Below are 23,741 nucleotides of genomic sequence, written 5' to 3'. Positions count from 1 at the left end.
TCCCTCAGGCACCCGCGCTGGAAAAACCTTGCAGACTTTGGGACTACCGTGCCCGGAAAAGTTGGAACTAGAAGTATCGCGAGCAAGTCAAGAACGCGCAGCGACGAACCCCGAACGGCTTTACTTGCAATTCACATAAACGCCACACGCCGCCCTCCAATAACGGTTAGAGTGTAGTAATGTATCTACCCACCGTCGGTAGATAGTTGTCCAGCACAGAAAACGTTGCCCGGGCGAAAGAAAAGTACATCAGCGCAGCCGGCTCAGAAGGGGGGGAGGGTGCCGCCAAAATGAGTTTTTTTTAGCGGACGTGCTTGTGAAAATACACACGTCCAGCCGAGCTGTAGGGGGAGCCTCGTTGAGAAATATGCCTTGACAGAAAGTGAAAACCAGCGAAGTACAATGGAGAGTTTTGCAGGTTCCCTTTAAAGGTTCAGCTGTGGTGAATGGCATTCCTTCGCAACACACTGGTCGTGTTGATGCTAGAGCGGCAAACTCCAACCTGAACTGAATTATTTACAAAGTCTGACAGCATTTGGTTTGACACACCAACAATACACTTGATCGTCACGAACGGACTGCAAATCTACTCTACATCAAGTTTGGTTCTGCTGTTTTTGTGTCAGTGTGCGTGCTCTCCTCGCTCGCGGTGTTACATAAACAGATTCCTTTAAGTCTACGCACAGACATGACTAGCAGAACGAGAAAAGCGATGGTTGAGAATAGATTATCCAGAAGGTGTGTTTTCTTCTGTGAAGTTTCTAGGAACGAATTCACAGTTACGGGGATGAAGTCTTCGTCTACGACGAAAACGACAAAGGAAGTGTTGACGCAGGGGGGGGATTCACAAAGTGCTTCTGTTACAAAGGGCCACCAGGCAGGATTATATATATACCATACGCCACATATAATACCTTCTCCCCACTCCCACTCCGCCACTTCTTCGTACAAAACCGACCAGCCTTGTCACCGCTCCGCATACCGGACTACCGTGCACTCTCGCTTGCTCTTCGGTCTACCCCGAACAATCACCTCGCGACTAAACTTCAACTGTCAGCACTCGTGCAGCCCGCAGCCCGCTGAATCATCTGCCAGACACCCCCTCCAATCCACAACATCACCGCCCTGTTGTCTGGCTACTGCCCGTGGCTCCCCGGTTAAACGCTCCGCATTGATACAAAATTTTTTCTTTCCCCCTGTTTTCTTCTCTCTTTGTCTTTAACGTTGTCACCACCGGCGCTCTAACATATATTAAATATAAACGACATAATCCTAAAACAATAATAATTTAAAAAATATACCTATATATCAGCACATAGTATATCATAACATCATTCGCATAATATAAATTCAAAACTAACAACAAAATATCCAACAAAAAATCAGACTCGACAAAGCAACACAGCCGCCACCCCCGTTTCGGCTGGCGGCGCGCTGTGTCACCCCGCCCTCTATTCTCCTACATAATAATCCTTTTCCAGAACTCGTGTCCTTCTCTCTTTTCCGCGCCCCTTCTTTCCTTCGTTGTTTTCACCCTTCTTTTCGTGCTCCTCCCTCCTTCTTTTCCCCACCGCGCGCCGCCCTGCCTCGCGTTTCACCCAAAAAACCTGGGGACGCGGACAAAGGGCTTTTCTTTTTTTCCTCTTCGCCCAAAGACGCTGCGCCCTTTTTTTTCCTGCCCCCCCCGACAAAAAACCTCTGGGAACCTCACCTTTCCCCAACAACAGCCGGACAACACCTCCGTAAAAAGGGGAACTGGGACTTCGCCTTCTATTTGTCAGAACAACTTTTCCTTTTTTTCAAATCAAAGACTAAAAAAAAACGTTCACTGTTTTTTTTTCAACAGAATTCGCAACCCCAAATACCCCCAAAATTTTTTCTTTTTCGTTTAAACTTGGTTAATAAACCCCACAATTTTGTCCTTTTTTCCTTTATCTTGTTTTTCTTTTGCTTTCTTTCGTTACTTTGTTTTTTTTTTTTCCTGAAATCTCCCAGAAATTTTGCATCTGTTTTGTCTGTTGCTTTTTCTTGTATTTGGTTTTGTTTCTTACCACCGGTGGCTTTCCCTGCCGAGTTCCTGCCCAGAAAAGCGCCGGCCTTCACGTTCTTTCTTCTCAAAATCCTAACACAAAGATTGTTATTCTTCAATTTTGAAAAGAACCTCCCTCAACAACTCTTCGCACCTACGCTCCTCGTCACCCTCCCTTGTTAAACCTTTGCGCTTCCCCTCCCAGTGATCGTTCCGTTGGTTTTTTCAAAGGCTTCCTTTTTCCACGCTATTAAAAAAGCTGCTTCTAAACATGCACGCAAGAATCTTTGTTTTTGGTTTTCCTTCGTTCCTCTGAAGATGAACAACGCACATGAAAACACTTGCGTCATCGTTTTTAAACCCCCCTGTCGTCGCCGCCACACGCCCCCACGAGACGCTGGGCTTGCACCCAAGCTCTGCGCTTTGCTCTTTGCTCGTAGTGGTGTTTTTTTTCTTCTTTTGGGGTCGCTTTCTTTGCCGCTCTCTTTCTTTTAGTCGTAGGGACGTTCTTATATATATTTTCTCTTTTTCTGCTCTCTTTATGATAATCCTTCGATTTCCAATCGCTTATCCAAAATTTTTTCCTAAATGCGCCTTTTTCCTCCATCAAAAAATCAAAATTTCTTGAAAACATTTTCTCCCACGTCTGCCCACGCGACTTCTGCTCGGTTTGGCATCTCTCTGTTGATGCTTTGACGCTTGCTTCCTTTTTCCTCCTCTCTCGCTACTCTATCTTCTCTGCAACTCGCGCAATCCCTCTCTCCTCCCACCGCCTCTCTCCTCGCCTCGGCCTCTTTCAAAGTCGCGGCTCTTTTCTAACTGAAAGGTTAAACAACCCCCCACTCGCCGCCCGCTTTCCCTTGAAACCTCGCGCTGCAGCTGCTACCGCTCGCTCGCTCCCCCCGGCCTCTCTTCTCCTCTCTCTCTTTCTTTCCAACTCTTTTCTCTTATGCAACTCTTCAGCACCACGCAACTGTTCTTTCCTCACCTTTGGGTCATCTTGCTTGGTGGGTGTTGGTGTTTTTTCTTCTCTCCAATCATTTTTACCGCTTTTTCTTTCTTTTTTTTTTACCGCTCCAATTTTTAAAAACTTAGGCAAGACAAAAACAAATAATTTTTTCTTTCCCCCCCTTTTTTAAATTTTCACACTTACAATTCTTTTTTTATAACAACCACAGTTCCGCAACAACCCCGGCCTCTTTTCCACCAACCACCACCGAACACACACACAACGCTGGGAACAACAATAACAGTTTTTGGCACCCGACACATCCTTGAAACACCCAAACAACAGAATTTTTTTCAACTTTTTTAACAAAACACACAAACACAACACCAGAAACACACACCACCCACCACCCAAACCAACCACCACAACTCACGCTTTCACATCTCCGGGTCACCATTTTCCCCGGAACAGGCCATTTAACCATCCAAATGATTTCTAAACGGGTTTATTAAGCTGAAAAAGTTGCCAAGTTCCCCTTTAACAGTTTGCTTGTTGGCTGCCTCTGATGTGACTTATGACTGTACCGAGAGAAAGAGGAACACAGCATTTAAGCACTGTCTGGAATGAAGTGTTGCAACATCTCCTACCAGCATGCCAATAAGGAGAGATGTGAAAAAACAAATCAAACCATGAAAGCTGTTGCATTAGAACAAAAATAAATAAAAAGAAACAGTCAGTGGCTAAATATTAGGCATGCAGAGGTTAAAATGCTGTAGGGAGATAGGTGGAGATAGACAGTTTTATCACGTCTGTCCACAGCCATCATTTTGGGTGTGTTTGATGATTAACTGGGCAGCAGGGTGGAGCTTATCAACACCCAGCTTGTTCTATATGTGGGGACTGATATTGTAGTTGTGGACAATAATGCGCTTCACTGAGAATCATGGCTTATTACTGTAAGGAAGTCCATCTGCAGGATAAGGATCAGGGCTGATACAGGCATTTTTGATGGCTCGGGAAATTATATAAAACCTGATCGTAAACCAATCCTTTGTTTGCCGAAATCTTGTAACCATTTTTAAAATCAACATACACATACTATGGAGTGGCCAAAAATAAGTAAATGGAGGTCAACAATTAATTATATGGCAGAGTGCATCAGTATGGATTTAGGGCCTCTGCCTCTGTTTCAGTGACAGTTTGAGGGTGCATCAAAAGCAGCAGTTTCCAGACTGGAGGCTGAGATCCCCCAAGGGTCCCAAGATGATTAAAGGGATAAAAAAGATTTAAAGAAGTTTTTCTATTGGATACATTTTTCTTAAATACTTGATATTTTCTATCTTTTTGGGCCTTTAAAAATGCTTCATTTGAAACACATTTACAAATTTCTATATGTCCACATTAAGGCCATAAAATGTGATGAGGTTGAAACCACTGTTCTAAAGTGCTGACATTTTCTGGAAACTATCTGCCTCCAAAATCCAGACTGGCTCTCTGTGCAGCTGTAGGAAAATATGAACATCAAATTGGACTTGCTATCTGAAGAAGCTCACTTTAAAGGACTTGAATCAGGGGCAAAGAAACATGATCTGGACATCTCTTGTAACAAATGGTTGCTACCGGGTAACTAGGTTGTGCGAGTAGTGCTTAGGATGGCGATGTTGGTCAGTTTAGTAACTGACCTTCCATCACATTTTGGTCCATAAGAGGGTATCTTAAAAACCACAACAGGAATTTTTGATTTAGATTTGCTGTGGATATCCATGGTCTCCATTCCTAAACTGTCTGTTAACCCTTCAACACTTGAAAAGGTTGCATTGAAAGGTATGTCAAGAATCTCCAATCTTGCAACCCATGAACAATTTAGCCTCTGGGGGCAATGGCCAATGTTTCAGGGCTTCCACTGTAACCAGCAGCTATCCAGATATCTGGGCCAAGACTTCTTCTATAGTCCAATTAGCAACTTAATGCACAAGAATGATGAGAAAGATACATTTAAGCTAATCTTTAATTATTATGGTAATAAAGACATCAGTAACATGTGGTTACTACTAGGTAACTAGGTTGTGCGAGTTGTGCCTAAGGATGGGGAATGACACACAGCAAAGGGAAACAGGTTGGATTCAATCCCCTGACCGCTGGTACATGGGGTGCCAGCTCTGCCGGGTGAGCCATAAGGTGCCCCAAGATGCCAGTTTTACAATGTGTTAACTATCCTTCATATTCTCCTCTTTATTTTGTTGTTTTCTGAATTGTGTCTTTTAAAATATAAAGCTACTTTTGTTTTAGTGTGTTTATTCAGGTCTTGAATACACAGAGAGCTGAGGGATGACATCACTGTACAGCGATCTGTTGCGATCGTCTTAAAGTGATTCATTTCCCACCTGTTAGAGAACAATGGGCTATGTGAGCTACTTGACTCTGAGCCGGCAGTGAACTAGTTTACGGGCTACATATACACACACACACAGCGTGAATGTGACTTGGCATTTTACCACCATGTCAGATGACCAACCACATGAGTCACATATGGAAGAGAGGAAATGCTTTCTACTTCTCAAGGCCAACACTGTTCACTGTGAGACTCCCCCTTCAGCACCAGGATGAGAAAATCCTGAACCGAACAACAAAGCTACATAAAATGGGTCACTTCACCCCAATTACAAAAGGAACATATACATTTTTCCCTCTTGTAGTATCTCTCCTTGCAGATATTTTTGTTTCCATTTGTCCAGGTTTAGAAATATCTAGAGACTTACTGGATTCTTAAATTTAATGCTGTATCTAATGATGACCTTTTTTTGTAAACTGGTTTAGTCTGTTTCATGTCAAAGGTTATTTTATTTTTAATTTTATTATAATTATAAACTTATTTTCCACATAGCCAACTCTTGGTACATTTCTCATGGCTCTGACATTCCACTCTGATTGACTCCTCTTTCCAGCCACGCCCTGAGGAACACCCAGCGTGGGTCAAAACTGGTCGCTGTTCTTCTTTGATTGTGATTTTTTTTTCTTCCTTTAACTAATAACACTAGAAGTGCCGGAATTCCAAAACTACTCGAACAACCGTCATTTTGACCGCTAAATTCCAAACTCTACAATCTCTCATAATAAATACTTAATAGAGATTGATGCATTTCTAGTGTTGGAATATCTCCTAAAAAATGAACAAAAATGTACATGTACAAGTTTATTTATACATTTATCAACATTCATATCATTGCAGTAAGTAGTATAGTAAGCTGTATTGGATTTCTTCAGAATAGTAATCTGCTGTACAGAAATTCATTCACCATAACTGAGAACAAGACAATAATAATTAAAAGTATATTTGAAAGATTGGTTTAGTTGTCATGAGTCCTACTGGGGCTGTACAAACAAGCCCATTCCCACCCCAAGGACATAACTTGAGTAATCTTAGTTTGGTCTTGGAGACATTTACAACAGAAAACCTATGTTACAAACTGGGGATGCTTTATTTGCAACAAATTGCTGTAATGTTTAGAAATCTAAAGCTTAATTGAAATACAATGCTAAATATAAGACTGAAGACACCAGCTACAATTTTATTTTAGTTAGATTTAATTTGGTAGGTACATTTGAGCAGTTGATTAGTACTGTAGTGCATATTGATAAAACATTGCTGCAAATGCCAAGTGGTTATTTTTCATCTGTAGTACCTGGACAGATGTTACAAAGTTGCCCTAATAATAGATTATAAGATTGAAATTACAAAGTTATTAAGATGATTTATAAGAATGCAGATCAAAAAGAACAACAACACACAGTAAAAAAAAAACACAATAAAAGACGTGCATGCAGGTACATGATAGCAAGAGTTTGTAAACATTTCCTACAGGAACTCATTGATTTACTGACATCCGCTCAGCCTAAAGATGTATACCCAAAATATCCCAGGGAGCTGCCAGTATAAATCAGATGTTTAATTTGAGGGGGGAAGTTTTGCAGAGATTTGAAGTGGTGGAGGATGAGAGGAAGCCATATTCCTGAAGAGATCCCTTAGTTGGAAAGACGTAGCCCTCAGCTGTGAATAGATTTATCAGGAAGTTGGGCTTTTGAGGTTAAGATCTGCTTTGATTCTACTTGGCTTTGTAATAGCAGTAGCAATATGGTTAAATTTGTGTTGAATCTCTTGACTGTAGGGAAAGAGGAAACACAGTGATATGGGGCCCAGTACAGGAACAGGAGTCCACGTGTGAGTCAGGGTGCAGTAGCAGCGGTATCCTGCATGGAGTTTTATTGTGGTTTTTCAGGGCTGGGTTTGTTTAGTCAGTGTTGTCCTAAAGATTACACCAGAACAGCCTTTGCCCCTTAATACATGACTCCATCAAAAGACTACAGTTAGGTGGACACCTAACAATACCCCCTTTGTGTCTATTGTGTCTAAAAGTTTCTGTTCTAGAGTGCAACTTACCGTCAGGATATTGTGTAGCTTTGCAGGAGATGGAGTAAAAGTTCAATGTCAGTTTGTTGTTATGGTGAAACGAAGAGATACAAAGGTATAGAGGAGCAGCCAGGTAGCCTCCGTCTGGTGTGGTCTAATTACTGAACACAGGCAGGAAGACAATGTGTTTTCATGTGTGATTCTTTGTCTGTGTCCCAGTTATTGCACGAGTCATATAATGACTCTATCATAAAGCGATTCAGAGAGAGAGAAAGACAGAGTGAGATAAAAGAGATAAGAATGAACTTGTTACTGATGCACACTTTCTTTTGAAATCTGAACTGATGATTCAATAGAATAAGTGAAACAAATATATCTGTGAAAGTCTGCAGCTCTGCTATGGCCTCTAGAGGCTGCAATGTTCATTACAGCCCACAAAACTGAAGTGTTGGCTGGAACAAACACTTCTCTTTGAGCTTTGGGCAGTAATGGAGCTACAAATGTAACCTCTGTCCTGAGGAAAGTCAGCAGACTTAACAGTTGCATGTTTTGAAGAAGTGAAGGTTTCTGCCTAATGGTGACATTAGAGCATATAGCACTATAACTATAACTTTTCTTTCAACTCAGATGTTAAAATACAGCAGCGCAGGCCGACCCTATTCAGCTACAGACAGTTCACACAGGAGGCAGGTTTTTTCCTAATAAGATTATTTATCGATGACTGCTGTTGAATCCTGAATGGAACCGGTTCAAGAACGAGCTATTTGTTGGAAAAGTGGTCCTCCTGGTCCTCTTCCCAAAAGTTCCTGTTTGGAGCCACGATTACAGAGTTTTGGGACCATTTATTTTACTCCCGCTCACTATTTTACCATTACAGTTTAACTCGTAACTAGTCATGGATGTATGGTTGTGCTACATGCATAAATGTGACTATGTAGCAGGCTGACATAAACAAAATATTACAGGAAATGCTTTTCGTACTGTTTTGGTCGTATTATTTTTTTAAACAAATTTATTTCATTTAAAAAATATATTTTATATTTCATCCACCATCAACAGTGCTTGTTTAGTATGTATATTATTAAATCCATGTTACTTTAGTGAATTCAATGTGCACAGGGGCAAAGTTGGCCTTCATCATATTTATGTAGCTACACATGGAGGCCTTGAAGAGATTCCAGAACAGAGTGCTGTTGTAATATTAACGTTCTTTCTTGTATATTTGGGATTGGGATGTTACATTTAACCTGTAAAGTGCAGAGACTCTCTGGGTGATGTGCAGTTTAAATAAACTGAACTTGAACTTAAAGCTGTGAATCAAGTGACAGACGATACAGTCTGTGTGGTAAACCCATCACCTCCATGTGCAAACTGTGATCTCAACAGGCCGAGATTAATCCAGGCCTTAACCCGAGGTGAGCTAATAATTATCACCGTGTGTGTTTAATGGGGGGAAATAAGACAACTAATTTTCTTTATTTACAGGTCTTAATGTCGGCCAATCGTCTTAATTCCTTCAAGACAGCAACACCCCATAAAAGCCCTCTTGTTGTATTGTATGTACAGGAGAAAGACACTGTAGAGCTTTCTCTGAGGCCCTCTCTGAGGCCAGATAATACAATGCCACAATGAAAAAAATTCACTGTTTCATTAACCCTCAGCACTCCAGTGTTTTTTTTTTGTTGTGATTTTCAGTTCTTCTTGTGTCTGAGGTGAAACGGTCTCTGGCTCCCCTTTCTCACCACAGAGTCAGTGTGCAGTGCCCAGCTAAAATTATTAACGGATTAATTGATTGATTTGAAGGATGCAAGGATATTTTATTGTCATTGACAACAAGGATGACATTCAGATATAGTTCCCTTTATGCTACCTCCCAAAAAATGTTATCAGTGAGTCATAAATAAAATCCAAATGATTAAAAATAAGAAGTATTATTAATTTGCATAATTCATTGTTGTGGAAGAATTCAACAGCTTCACTGCCTGAGGGAATAAGCTGTTCTGTAGTCTGGTGGTACAGCAGTGGAAGCTTCTGTATCTATTATTTTTTCTTCAGCCAACACAAGATCACCTTATTCTCCAGGTACTGAGGCATCCAACTGTCAGTACAGCATGTCCAGAGGAGGGTTAGTACGTGTGGGAGGTGGAAAGTTTCTCAATGGCTGTCCTCATCATAAGATGGTTGGACGACGTGGATGACAGTTCTCTAAGTAAGCAGTCAGATGATTAGAATGCTGAGGTCAACAATGTGAGAGAGCCTTGATGTGACCAGAACGACTGAATGTGTGTACAAAGCCAGAATGCATGGAAGTTACTGTCTACTTGATTATATGTTGGACACTGGCTTGAGTCTCATGTTGTGTAATTAAGTCAGGTGTGTTCTATGAAGGATCTTTCATTGTATCTCTTAGATTTGAGCATTGCCTGACATGTGGAATGTGTGTATACTTATTTTTCGACAGGATAGATCATTAGAGTTGAGGTTAAGGTCAGTTGTCCATTTACTGGTTGATAATATGGTAATGTGATTCTTTGTAGTGTTCTAGATATGAGAAAGTAATCGCTTATTGTTTTGCAAGCAGTGAGGGTTGATATAAATTGGATTGGTAGGGCTCAATATGGCTTTCAAATAGAGTTCCAAATTGTTTGATCCATCAGAATCCATATGGTTTTCCTGACAGTTGCACATTGCATTGACATCAAACTCATGCATTTTAACTGCTTGAAACTTGCAACTTGAAGGAGTCATGGAGAGAAGCATAGCTTCATTTCATGGGGGGCTTCATTATATGAAGAAAAATGACAGCAGTGCTGGATGTAATGTCTGCAAAATCAGTGATTCCACACTAGGGATTGCAAAAGCTTCATTGGGGGTTGTAAAGCCTTCTTTATTTTAAGGTGTGCTAAAAAGCTTAAACACAGTTATATATTATTATTATTATTGTATTATATATTTTTATTATTATACACAGTAGGCCAATATGTCAGCATTGTGTTATTATGGGCTGATTTTTGTGCTCGTAGAAACTGAATTTGAATGATTTAGAACTGAATCTGAACTGCTCAACTTGAATAATTGCATTAAAAAACTGAATTTGGTGCTTTTATATTGTACCTACTGTCTCCTCATATTTTTTCTGTCAAATACTTGCTGAGAGGAGACACAAGGAAGACATCGATTGAGAAAGCTATAGGAACAAGTCAGCATGTATAAAAGCACCCACAGACACCAATCAAAGAGACAAACAGGAAGAGACTACACACAGGGAAAGGGTAAAGACAGGAGAAACATTCAGATGACAATGGCAATACAGAGAATTTTATTTTAAGGATATAATAAAATAGAGCTGCAACCAAGAATGTGACTGGAATTTCATTTTGTGTGAAAAGTAAACAAATTAGGATTGAGTAGATTTTATGGTTTAGTGTTCTATTTTGATGGACTTTATCATCACTTTCTTATAAACATGGTTATTAAACATTTGTGTGAAATTGTTGTCATGATTACTGCATCATCTTGAACATCACCCCAATAGCCAGGAATTATTGAGCAATGTGTTTTTACAGGTACCTCAAATATAAGAAAATAGACCACTTTATTTAGAATTTAAGAGAACGAATTTGAATTTGAGAGAATGAAAGTACATAAAAAGTTGAATTTTTTAGTGAGGCTCAAATACAGTTTCAGTTGCAAGTGAAATCAGATTCATAATATTATATTCAGTTTCAAGTTTTTGGAATTCAGTTTCAAACTAATAATTCAAATTTCAAATTATGCTATTGCTATTTAGATTCATTTTCAATACAGTTTATTTTAAGTTATTATTTTTTTTGGCCTTTATGCCATTTATTGATACAAACAGCAAAGATTGACAGGAAAGGGGGGGGGCAGGAGAGAGAAGGGATGACGCAGCAAAGGGCCGCAGGTCAGATTCGAACCCAGGCCGCTGCAGCAACTCCGTGATATGGGTCACCAGCTCTACCCAACTGAGATAACCAGGCGCCCTTCAATAGAGTTAATCAAGTTTAAACAATAAAATTTTTTTAATGTAATTATCAAGTTGAGCAATTCAGATTCAGTTTAAATTATTCAAATTCATTTCTACTGTACTGGCACAAAAATCAGCCCATATTGTGTTCACTTCTATGAATGTAAAGTAAAGCAAGCGTCAGGGACAAGAAAGAATTTGTCATAAAAAAAGCCTATCACGTATGTATGATTGTTAAAAATGATTTCAATAATACATAATACAGACAAAATTGCATTAAAGTTTCCTAAACAAGTCCCTCGTTTTACAAAAACCTTTTACAGTTACGTGGGCTTATATTCTAGGTGTGTGATGATTCCATGTTTTTTCCATATAGGGGAATAACAATGGTTTGTTGGTGACTGTGAATATGGAGTTGTGCCAAACAGGGTTAGTGTTGGGATTAGGCAAACATAAGGCAAACATATGGGCAATCACTCATAATTGGGAAACATGTGCAAGGACAAATGCATATTTCCTCCTATTTGATGTTTTACTGTGTCTTTTTTAGATGGTTGCTATGCAAGTAACTGGTAGCGTCCTATGTCTTTGCCTCGTCTTTGACTAAACAGCTCAGTTATGTGGTGTCATATAATCCATGCTGTATCATTTAGCATTTTTATAGATTTGTTTTCGGTACGGTATGATCATTAATGCTTTATGTCTCTTCCCAGGTCAAGATGTTACACATGCTAGAATCTCTTCAATGTATATCTAAATGTGAAGCATGCTGTTGATTGACTGAGTGTTTCTGTCTTTGCAGCTTGTCTTTTTCGCTACAACGTCTTGTCGTTGGTTTACTTCCTCTACTTGCTGCTGCTACCATGGTTCCTGTGTCCCAACAAACACACAATCAGAGGTAAGACCATCTGTGTTTGCATGTTAGATAGGTAGGTAGATAATTTTACCTCAGACCCTGTGTGCCTGCACTCTGTCCGGCCTGGTGTTCATTTTCACCCATGATTTGTTTGTGCCTGCTCTGTTGTGATGTAAGGTGATATAAGGTTGTCAGCAGACTTTACAGTTGCTGCCTGACAGATTCTATAACAGTTAAATAAGCCTTGGTCAGAACCTTGGTCAGCTTTCTCTTTTCCTGTTCTTAGATATGCTATATGCAAGGCTAATCTAGTCTAATCTGTGGCATATCTAAGTATAGGAAACGAGAAAGTTGAGGTTGCTGCCATGACAAAAACAATTATATTAAATTTCTGTTTTATTTTCTCAATGTTATAAGTTCCTTTTCATGTTATAAATATGATTACATTCTTCATGTTATAATATATATTCTTTTATTATTTTTTCTTTTTCTTGTTATTTCATCATCATGAAACGTCTTCATTATTACACAAAACTGACATTTTCTCATTTTAACATGATAAGTTGGTATGTTCTGTCGTTTTGGGCTAGCATATGTGTTTTGTCTTTCATATGTTGTCAAAATGAGATGAAGATTAAGAGATGGACATTTATGTCTAAACTAACCAGAAAAATTGACATGGACTCGTTGGATAAAGCTTTATTTCACACTTTGGGTGACATAGCTTGAGGATCATGACATCCATGACTGCATCTATACCTGCATGTCCTGCAAGACTGGACTGCGCCGTATAAATACAAGTCCGTTTATCATAAAATGACCCTGCAGAGCCTTCTGAACTCTGGAACTCTGCGAATGTTGACCAAGTTTAACCAAAGCAATGGCTCCTTCATATGTAGCATTTCCACCACAGCCTTTTTAATTGCCAATATCCATGAATCTCAGTCATTTTTATTGAATGGAATGCAATTAAATGTAACACTGGATCATCTCACTTGAAACTACTGCAGCAGTAATATTCATGTATCTACAGGCGAACCGCGTGTGTGACACGTCACAGGGTCTGTGACGTCAACTGCAGGACCTATAGCCATGTCAAAACACATTAGACATTATACTTCCATAAGTCAGCCAACAATGGGTGGTTTGTTCCTTCCTGAGAGTATAATAGAAAGTGAAAAAGTTTTTCATCCATTACTTCAATTACAGAGACCAAGATATGACCTGTTTAAGTGCCAATATGAGTCCAAGTTACTATACATCGAACAAGTAAAACCCGCCTTGTAACAGGGTTTTTGGCAGCTGGGCAGCGTGACTTTTCTGAAAACGTGACGCTTTTCTGTTTGTTTTGGTCTAATTCTCCATCACATAGTGCCTTTGATGAATTTTTCATCTTATTTAAACAAATTAGATTGCTGGAATATGTTTTGAGTCTTTGTTTTGGCCTCCAGTGGAAGTGGCCCTCGGGCTGACAATGTGAACATGTGTGGAGCGTGTGTGTGTATATGTCTGTGTGAGATGAGAGGGTGAGACGAAGTAGACAGTATAGTAATTCAGAACTTCACAGAGACTCTAGTTGTTTTCACTCAGACAGACATTCATGGAGTCAAACAATACAGGATTACTTTTCACTTCAGATGAAACATTTTCTGTTAACACAGACCAGTTTGTACGTAGAGCAGGGGATTGAGCTGTATTCAAATGGTCTGCTAGACGCCACTAAATCCTACACACTAGTCCTTCAATTGACATATTATGAAATCTTAAATTGTCTCAAGCTGTGTTAATTAATTTACGTTTCGTTACGAATTAAGCCAGAACTCTGTTCAGGTCAGGAATGGTATCATATAGTCTGTATCATGTGTGATACATACCCAATGTCTTCTTGGTGAAGATTCTAAACGTTTGGGTTTTACTAGTTTCCACTCATATTTTCCACAGTGTTGAAATGAAAATAGCTCCCTCGCCAATTGACATTGCGATCCATAGTCCTGGTTGCTAGTAGGGCAAAAGTCACAGATCTTTTGCCTACTTTTCCAGTTCTTTCTGTCTCTCTTCCTGTCAGTCTTTCTGATCTCGTAATCACAATGTGTAGAGAGAGGCTTATATTTTGGTGGGAGTGGGAATAGTTAAAGACAGACAAGGGGCGAACATAGAGCAAGGGGGAGTACCCCTAATGGAAAACCCACTGGCCTGCCAAGACCCTGACACGTGCATACACATGTTCATACGCACACACAAAACAGAGAGCTGTGTAAGCTGAGTGGAGGAAAAAAAATGATGTGACTAATAGGAAGCACTGTTGGTCTCCAAGGACAGACTGTTTAAGTCATAGCTATTAGTCAACAACTGGCCTGTGTTCAAATATTCAATTATTCTCCTATACATCATGTACAAGACTACAATACTTATCCTTTTAAGGGGGATTTTTTTGTCTGAGGATGGTGATGTCTCTCCAATACTCTGGTCCTATTTTTCTCAAAGTCTGGATTTTTATGGTACCACAGAGGAGAATTCTCTATAAACTGTTGTGTGCACAAATGAATCAAAACGTGGGAATGAACTGTATCTTGTGTGCACGCATTAGAATTTTAAGTGTTTAGTGTAATAAAATGTGGCCTTAATTTTTTCCTCTCTATGGCCACTCCAGGGCTCCGTAGACTCCCCTTTTCTCTTTATTTGGTACCAATGTTGTTCTGAAATCTCACTCCCTGCCAGATTTCCACTCTACTTCATTGCAGTTTATTCACGCATGGCTCCTTCTGAATTCCTTCCTGATTCAGAGTTTCAATAAACCATAATGTGTGAAACAGGTACTTTGGGTGTATTTGGAAGGTTGCATTAAAATATACACCTGAAAAGGACCAGATCACTGCCAGTGAACACAGTTAACAGTTAGTGGGCACTGAGACTAAGTAGGATTGTATCTTTAAAACCATCAGGAGGCTGAAGAATTTATATGCTATTTGATAAATGGCAATGGCAGGAAAAGTACTCAGATCCTTTACTTAAGTAAAAGTACCGATACCTCAATTTTGCAAAACTACGCTACAAGTCCTGAATTAAAAATCTTACATAAATAAAAGTAATCTTTAATTTAGTTGTGAGATTTTGGATAGTTACAGTTATGTAACAGATTTGAGAAGTTTAGATGAACTATTTGGAACTGTTAACAACTCCTGTGTATTTTTTCTTTTTGTATTTTTATGTAATCTTACAAAATCTTAATGTTAAACTGTGTAGTAAAATGTAGTAGAGTAGAAGTAGAAAGCAAAAAATACTTAAGTTAAGTCCAACCTCAGAATTGTACTTAAGTATAGTACTTGAGTGAATGTATTTAGTTAACTTCCACCACTGGTAAATGATCTTGTTCAAGCAATGATACTAAGTGTAAAATTTTCAATGTCTGAAGAGGTCTGGAGCCCTCCACTATATTATAGAACTTATAGAACGAATTTTACTTTTTATAATAAAACTAAGCCTGTCTTTAAACGTGTGACGACTCGGCTCATTGATTGTAACTTAACAGAGGTGTGGAGTCACTGCATGACTTCGACTTGGACTGGAATTTGATGACTTTAGGCCTGGCTTGACAACATCAAAAAAGACTTGCAACTTGAATTTCAACATCAGTAACTCATGGCTTCTCTTGGACTTGAGCCTTCCTCCAAGCCAAAAGATAAAAAAAAAGTACGATATTGTGTGCCACGATCAGTTTATTTCCCTTTGTTTCCTGAATGAACAAATGTTAACTCTATTCATTCTCAGCAAGCTGACACTTAATTCCCCCACCCCAGCTTTGTTTGAACCAATCCAACAGCATCAAATCAAGTTGTAGGCGAGACCATGAAGGTCACGTTACTGAACACCAGTTGAAAAAATTAAAACCAAAGATAATTTTGTTTAGTTCATTCTGTTGAAAAAAATGGCATTACATTTGTTGAAGAGTGTACTGTGACTTGTTTAAGACTTGAAACTCAAAGTTTAGGACCCTGGACTTGACTTGGCACTTGTTGGTTTTGACTTGAGACCTTCTTGTGACTTACAAAACAATGACTTACTGTGCAGTTCAAAACAAAGTTTGTCTACTGGCAGTCGGTCCAAACAGCCAAGCAAAGCAAAGAGGCCTGGCAGGTAGTATCTAAAGTATCCAAAAAGGCAGGCAAAGTGACAACAGAGAGGCGAAACAGGAAACAGGGTGGTATGCACAATAGACAACTTGGCGGGAGACTATGGTGGCAGGTGTGCAGGCAGATGAAGAACAGATGACTGGGGAATGGCTGGAAGACACTGACCTGCAGACAGTTTGAGACATGAAAAGACAGTGTAGAGATGAGGGGGCATGATGCCAAGGTGGGGTATAAATAAACGCTGTGTTGCATGTGTTAACAGGTCTAAATGAGATTCCAGGCCAGCTGGAACACAAAGTGTTTAATGGCTCAGTCATGTTTGATACAAGATCCCAGCGCAGAGGTGACAGTGCCTGTCTGCTGGATGTAGAAGGTACCTGTTTGCTAACACCTTATCTATTAACATTTTATAAGTTGACAGAATATCAAGACTGTATTGCTGTTTGTTTTAGAACTTGCACTGTTTGCACTGTAAAAATTGGCAGCAGAATTCCATATGTCATATCCAATAAAATACGGCATTTATAAGGAGGAAAAAATATGTATTTCTCTGCTTCAAATCTCCTCTTATCTGCCCTCTGACTGATTGACTTTTGGTCTGGTGCCACAATGTCGAGGTAGTGTGAAATTTGAGCCGCACACAGGATTTTATTAAAAAACAGATTCCCTATGCCGTTTCTGTACCTGTCTTCCTGCCAGTATGATCTGTTCTGTGCTTCTTGACGCAACTGGCTCGCAGCTTCCCTCAAAAATAGACCAGCCGCGTTTTCTGCAACCATAGGTGCTGTGAATCCTCCTAATAGCACTGGGTTTGTCTTTAACAGTCCTACAATGTTTTATAAACATGGAACCTTTCCATACATTTGAATGCCAACAGACCATTATTTTAACAGATAGATACACCCAGCAATGATCCATTCCATGTGTGAATGGGGCTTATCCGTGCTGTGAGCTGGTCTGTCCTGGCCGCTTTTCATGACTTGTACCCAATTCTGGCTGCAGTGAGTTCACCTCCTCATCGATGCCAAAACAAAGTGATTGATGTGGTTCAGCAGCGAACATGAAGTTGGAATGAGAACAGCATTTACAGCATACTGGGTGCTCTGGCTATTTTCATACCTATACTCACCATACTCGCTGCATTGAAAGGGTTTGACTAGCAGTTTGTTGGTTTAGGAAAGTTAAAAAAATTCACCAACCTGAAAAGCTGCTTTCAGGTTGTCTTAAATGTCTTTTGCAGTATGCCAGCATTTAGCTCTTGGGGAGTGAATAATGCAAAGTGTGCATCACTGTACTCACAGCAACATTCTGGATTCTAACCTGCCGTCCAGCTGGCTTCTGTCTGTGTGGTGTTTACATGTCCGCTGTGTGTTTGTGGGCTTCCCGCCTGGTGCACCCGCAGTCCTCCCACAGTCTAAAGGCATGCAGGTCTGGTTCATTAGAAATTATAATGCCCTTATGTGTAAAAATGATAGTAGAATAGGTGCATGCCTGTGTGTGTCAGTCCTGTGATAGACTGGTCACTCGTGTAGGGTCCAAGCTCCAGCACACCACGACGGATAAGCGGATGTAGATAATGGTGAGACGGAGAATGGTTTACCAATCTCATGGTTACCTACAGATACCTCAAGACTCACATACAGTTTTATTGTGAATGAGATAAGTTACATATTGTCATCAAGAAGCTAGAAAAGATCTCTGTTGCTAATTTAATTTCAAATGCAAGAAACAGTGATAGTGTAGCAGAGCCTTTCCAGTGAGCCAGCATGCACAATAGCAGCACCCTGACTCTGTTTGACCTGAATGGAATGGAACCTTAACAAATATTGGAAACACCTGTGTTTACCCTACTATTTCATGTCAAAACGGCTGCTGTGAAAAGAGTTGTATTGTTCCATTAAGGAAATGGTTTGGGGTGATATATATTTGGAGCAGTGTTTGGTTGGAAAAGTGTCTCTGCCTATGACAGTCAGCAGTACTGGTTGCCACTTACTCCATGCAGCTCAGCTCCATTAAGGCTCTAAACTGACCTTTTAAAACTGATCGTTTTACATGAAATAGTAGGGTAAACACGGTTGTTACCAGTAATACTAATTTTCTACAGTCTGCGGTCTCACCTCTGCTACCCTCTCCTTTGTCAAAGGAGGGAAGATAGATGTACAACAAGTTTGCAAAGGCAGAGACATATATAAACAAAAAAGGACCGCACAGATTGATTTTTAGAAACTGAAGCCATATATGTTGCCTCCTGAGGAAATCAGGAAATTCCTGCGACAAACTAAACTGCTGTACAGTTTAATCACATTAAAAGTTCCTCTCTTTTCTTTTAGTGGAAACTACCAAGCACGCACACACACACTAGTAGCTGTGTGTGAGGGTGATTTCCATCCAGAGAGGGCTGGGTTGGAAATACAAACAGTTGCAGGGGAAGCTGCACCACTGTGACCCCCACACACTAAAAATGCCCTACATGTTTATTCCGAGTATGATCTATCTCCTACAGTAGTCACTGCTGTTTACAACTGAAACCACTAGTCAGTTGGTCAAATGACAGAAAATGTCATTAGCAGCTATATTGATTATCAGTTAATAATTTCATTCATTAATTTTCCAGTGAATATCTTTAAGTTTCCAGCTGTTGGTGAGACAAAACAAGACATCTGAAGACGTCTCTATGCTACGTGCTGTGTGCGACAGCATGTGGCAAAAGTTAATTGTTTACCCCTCTGCATTTATATCCATGCCACAGCTGCCACTGTGCAGTGGGGCCGACATGCATCAAATGTTTCAGAGATATTTACGAGGCTACTGAAAGCGTCTTCACTGTGGATCTACTGACAGCCTGTCACCGATTTCATCACAACTTTATTGTGGATCACACTACACATACACACCTCGCCCTGTTAAACCTAACACCGCATCTCTGCCCCGCTGAGTTCCCCCAATGGATGGAAGTTAGAGACATTAAGACAGAAGAAGCAAACTGCACATGACATTTAGCATTCCTAGATGACTCAATACTGTCTGATTCCTTAAATGAACAGGGCCGGAGGAATGCAGTGCTGACATACTGCAGCTGATGGCTGTAATGATTCAACAGCAGTGCAGCCAAGCTCAGGACTGACACCTGCAGTACATTTAACATGTTCAAAGTGACATAATTTCCTCTGGCTGCTGGTGAGTTTGGCAGCCTGTGCAGTGCTCACAGAAACATATCATTCAACTATTGGCCAGACTGCCATGAAGTTTGCTGTTGATTGGCATTTCCACCCTCAGGCCAAGGCTATTGTTGTTTAGTGGAACCATGTATGTATGTGGGATTGAGTCAAAATAAACTATAATTTTAATAGTTTTTGGACAACAATGGAGCTCTTGGAAAGATAGTTAACAGGGGGATTTATTAACATTAATTCAATCGAGTTCTATTTGTAATTGTTGTATTTGACTGTACGTTGACCTCTCTCCATCCTGTGTCCCTCTCTCTCCCTCTCTTTGTCTTCTAGGTCACACGGGTCGGTTTATCAGAGCGGTGTTCTGTACCAGTCTACTATTTGTACTGGCCCACATCTGCTTCCAGACGGTATTATACACGTATCCTCCCCTAAACATCGCCATAGGTGATAACTGCTCACAATGGGACACCATAACCAGACATATAGGACTGTCCAGGTATGTAACTAGTGCTGCACCAGTGTCCCTGATGGTTGGATGCTGATGGAAGGAGAGGGTGTTGAGTTTGTGTATCCAGACAGTAGTTTGCTGTGGTGTAAATGTGATGTCCATATACCGTATTTTAAATAACATAAAGTGTGTATACAGAATAAATACAGCACGCTCACAGTGTGGGGTATAGAATATTCACCAAACGTACTAATGTGGGTCATAAACAGTCATCAATCTTTTTTTGTGTTTTCTTGAATTACTGCAATATATGTAATTACAATAAGACAGGAAGACATATGAGACATGACAAGACAACACAATGGGTCAAGACGCCTGGGTTAGTCCAGGATTTCTTCATTTGTGGACTTAATTATGTTTTTAATTATTATTTTTATCCATTTATTACTCTTTTAACTTACCATTTTTTATAGTCAATAATCTTTGCACGTAAGTATAAAGTATGGAAGAAAGCAGCTGTAATAACAGATATTACAGCATTATTGTGTGCAATGTAATAGTAGAACCTGAGTAAAATCTGTGAAGAATATTTTAGGAAATAACAAATTATTAGGTCTAGGAAATGTTTGACCTCCGTTGACCTTTTGTGTGTCTCGTAGGCTACCTTTGGATGATCCTTGGAGCGTGTTACGCCTCATGTGTCCTGACCTGGGTGTGTGTGTGGTTGCCTTGGTAACGGTGATCCTCTGCAGCAGATTGGTCAGGAACAGAGAAATGGTGGCTGCTGCCAACATTACATCGGTGAGTCGTGTGTGTGTGAAAGAGTGAGCGATATGGCTCACTGTGTTGATGAATGAACCTCAAGGGCCATCATTAGGATGTAACTGTATCTCACAGCAGGCACACTGTCATAGAATTTGCTGTGAAGCTTTTTATTTTTACTGACCCTCTGTCCTTCCCTCTTTCTCACTCACTAAAAAATGTGGCCATATTATTGTAAACAGATCACGGTGCTGAACTGACCTTGAATACACAAAAAAACAATAAGGCTACATTCACACTGCAGGCAAAGGTGGCCCAAATCAGATTTTTTTGCTCATAAGTGACTCGGATCTGATTTTTTCAGAAGACTCCAATCAGTTGAATCTGATCTATCAACTCTGATTTGGCCCACTTTCATATGTGGTCCAAATCAGATTCAGATCTGATATTTGTGTGATGAGACCTCAGTGTGAACAGTCATATCAGAATTTTGAATGTACATGAAGGCGCAATATAATAAATAAGGGGTAAAAAATAATTTAAAAAATAATAATCTTGCGGGACCCATTATATTATACTTTTGACATCATGTTGCAGGTTGAAGTGGCCCCCGGGCCGACAGTTTGAGACCCCTGATCTAGATCGATATTAATCACAATTCGGAGCTGGCAGCCTTTAGGGGTGCTAGTGGAGAATTATACAGACTATCTATACAGAATAGACTTCACAGTTGTGCCATTACTCCAGCCAAGATTAAAGATGCACTAATCCTTAGTTTTATATAAACAATAGATTAAATGTGTTAAGCAAAATATGTTCTTCATAGTGATGAACCCACACAGTTCCCTTCAGCTCTACTGAGCTTTTAAGTTTTTTTTAACCCACTGTTTGGTCCACAAACGTCCTGTTTTGCTTCACAGCGCTCGCATTGTTTCCAGCAGCTCCTCTGTAACTGTGTCAGTCTGCCTTGGGGCAGTTAGTGTGGGGCCGGTAGTGTGCAGCGGGTTTATCAGAGCTTTTAGACTAAAAATAGCTGCTTGTAAACTTTTTTAGATTTTTTGTAGTGAAAGGTATTTCTGAAATCCATTATGTGTAACAGGCACTGGGAGACGCTCTTGAATGATTTATCATATTCCATAGGAATAGGGTTCTCCCAAGCCTAGGAGGGAGTTTGTGTGATATTCCTGTCTCAGTAATAAGAAACATTTTACACCTGTTACTGCATATCATGACTGTTTTGCTGGTACTTGTCTATACTGTGTGCTCACAGGGATATTAGATTACTCCGTGTGTGTGTGGGGGGGGGAAGGTTACTATGACCTCAAAATGCCCTTGACAAACACTTTTTTTGGTTATAATTTAAACACTGATGTGGTAATTATGACAAAATGTCCCACATATGTTTAATAGGATACATCAATCACACGTTTACTGGGACGACACAATGAGTACAAAATAAGTGTCACAGTCCCTTCTGCTTTTCACTTCCTGTCTCGTTCTGATTCTCATTCGTACCTGGCTGTAAACAACATTTTGGCCTATATGAGTTTAGACAGATGTATATGTAAACTGCAACTTGACTACTTGTTGTACATATAACTAGTAGTTTTCCCTTAGAGTGAATGTATGAATTGTTGAATGGTTTGACTTTAGTGCATGCTGTGCTTCTCTCTACAACAGCAACACCCTCAGCAAACAGCACTGACAGAGCTGCCCTCGAACCCAGAGGCCAGATGTTATGCAGTGATATTCCTCTGTTACTTTTGTTTTAAGATACCTGCATCCTCTTCCTCTACATGTGCAGTGATATAAGTCAGAATTTTAGCCTTCCCCTCTGCAGGATTCTACTTAATTGCCTACAGAAATGTTTAGTGAGTCTAAGTTGAAGTGCATGGAAAGTTTTGTAGGGCCTCTGCTCCTATACACTGCTTATACTGCAGTATATGTCTCGTTTATAGGGGATTTAATGATACAATTAACACACACACAGATTGTAACACTTTTCTTTACTGCATGTTATCGCTCCTCAGCATTAAAGATTGCAAAGGCAATCAGGCAGTCAGGTTCCATCACAAATTCAGAACGAGGCAGGAAGTGAAAGGCAGAATGGATGAGATCGAAAGCTGAAAGCCCGTACTGTGCTAGTTATTGTTTACTCAGTGTGTCATCCCAGTCACCATCTGTGTGACATTATGATGTCCCAGTGAAGTTGACCTTTAATCTTTTGGTAAAAAAATTTCATCACATCATCGTTGTATCCCATTAAACATCTGTGTGACATTTTGTCATAATTACTGCATCAATTCTTGAGTTATGACCAAAACACATTTGTAAAGGCAATTTTGACCACCAAAATCTAATCACTTCTTCCTTGAATCCAAGTAGATGTTTGAGCCAAATTTGAAGAAACTCCCTCGAGGCATTCTTGAGATACTTCATTTCATTCATACTTCATACAACTTTATTTTGTTATGTTGCATATGACTGTGTATAGAATTATTAGGAGGGTGTGTGCATTTCTTCCATGTGGGAGTAAAAAGACTTGTGGTCGAATCTGAGAACTTTTGCCTTTCTGTTTCCATATTCATACACATTTCTTACTTGCTTCTAGTTGTAACTTCCAGGTAAAGCCATGTCAGACAGATGCACTAGATTCAATGGTGGTTGTTTAACAATGAAGACAACAACTCCAATGATTACCATGGTACTTCATGACACCATTAAACTATGTCTTTTATAATGATTGTAGTGATGTCAGAGGACCCCCTAGGAGCAGAAATTACATACTGGGTGTTTAAAGAGTGGTATGGTTGCAAGTAAAAAAAACACCGGAACATACCAGTACGGGGCGGGACTGGTAGAGGTTAATTGTGTGTGACAATGTGTGACTATACTGTACATTATTATTGTAACTATCATTTTGTCTCTTTCCCACCTCAGCTAGAAGATGATCCACCAGACAAAACTACAGATGATGAGAATGAGGAGGAGGAGGAGG

General features: G+C 39.9%; 1 protein-coding gene across 1 annotated transcript in view; it reads left to right on the top strand.

Moving 5' to 3' along the window:
* piezo1 (piezo-type mechanosensitive ion channel component 1) overlaps positions 1–23,741 on the top strand; it is a gene marked incomplete in the record, with an annotated part of 78,293 nt that overhangs the window by 14,232 nt on the left and 40,320 nt on the right. The window contains 4 exon segments of the mRNA XM_035663180.1: positions 12,177–12,272; positions 19,864–20,029; positions 20,641–20,782; positions 23,684–23,741. The exon segment at positions 23,684–23,741 is cut by the window's right edge and continues 243 nt beyond it. Of these exon segments, the coding sequence (XP_035519073.1) occupies positions 12,177–12,272; positions 19,864–20,029; positions 20,641–20,782; positions 23,684–23,741 (462 nt within the window).

The sequence above is a fragment of the Morone saxatilis genome, unplaced genomic scaffold (assembly GCF_004916995.1).
Source record: "Morone saxatilis isolate NCDOM2014 unplaced genomic scaffold, NCSU_SB_2.0 Contig19, whole genome shotgun sequence".
Lineage (NCBI taxonomy): Eukaryota > Metazoa > Chordata > Actinopteri > Moronidae > Morone > Morone saxatilis.
The sequence above is the reverse complement of the archived record's forward strand: the minus strand, read 5'-3'. Positions and strand labels throughout refer to the sequence as shown.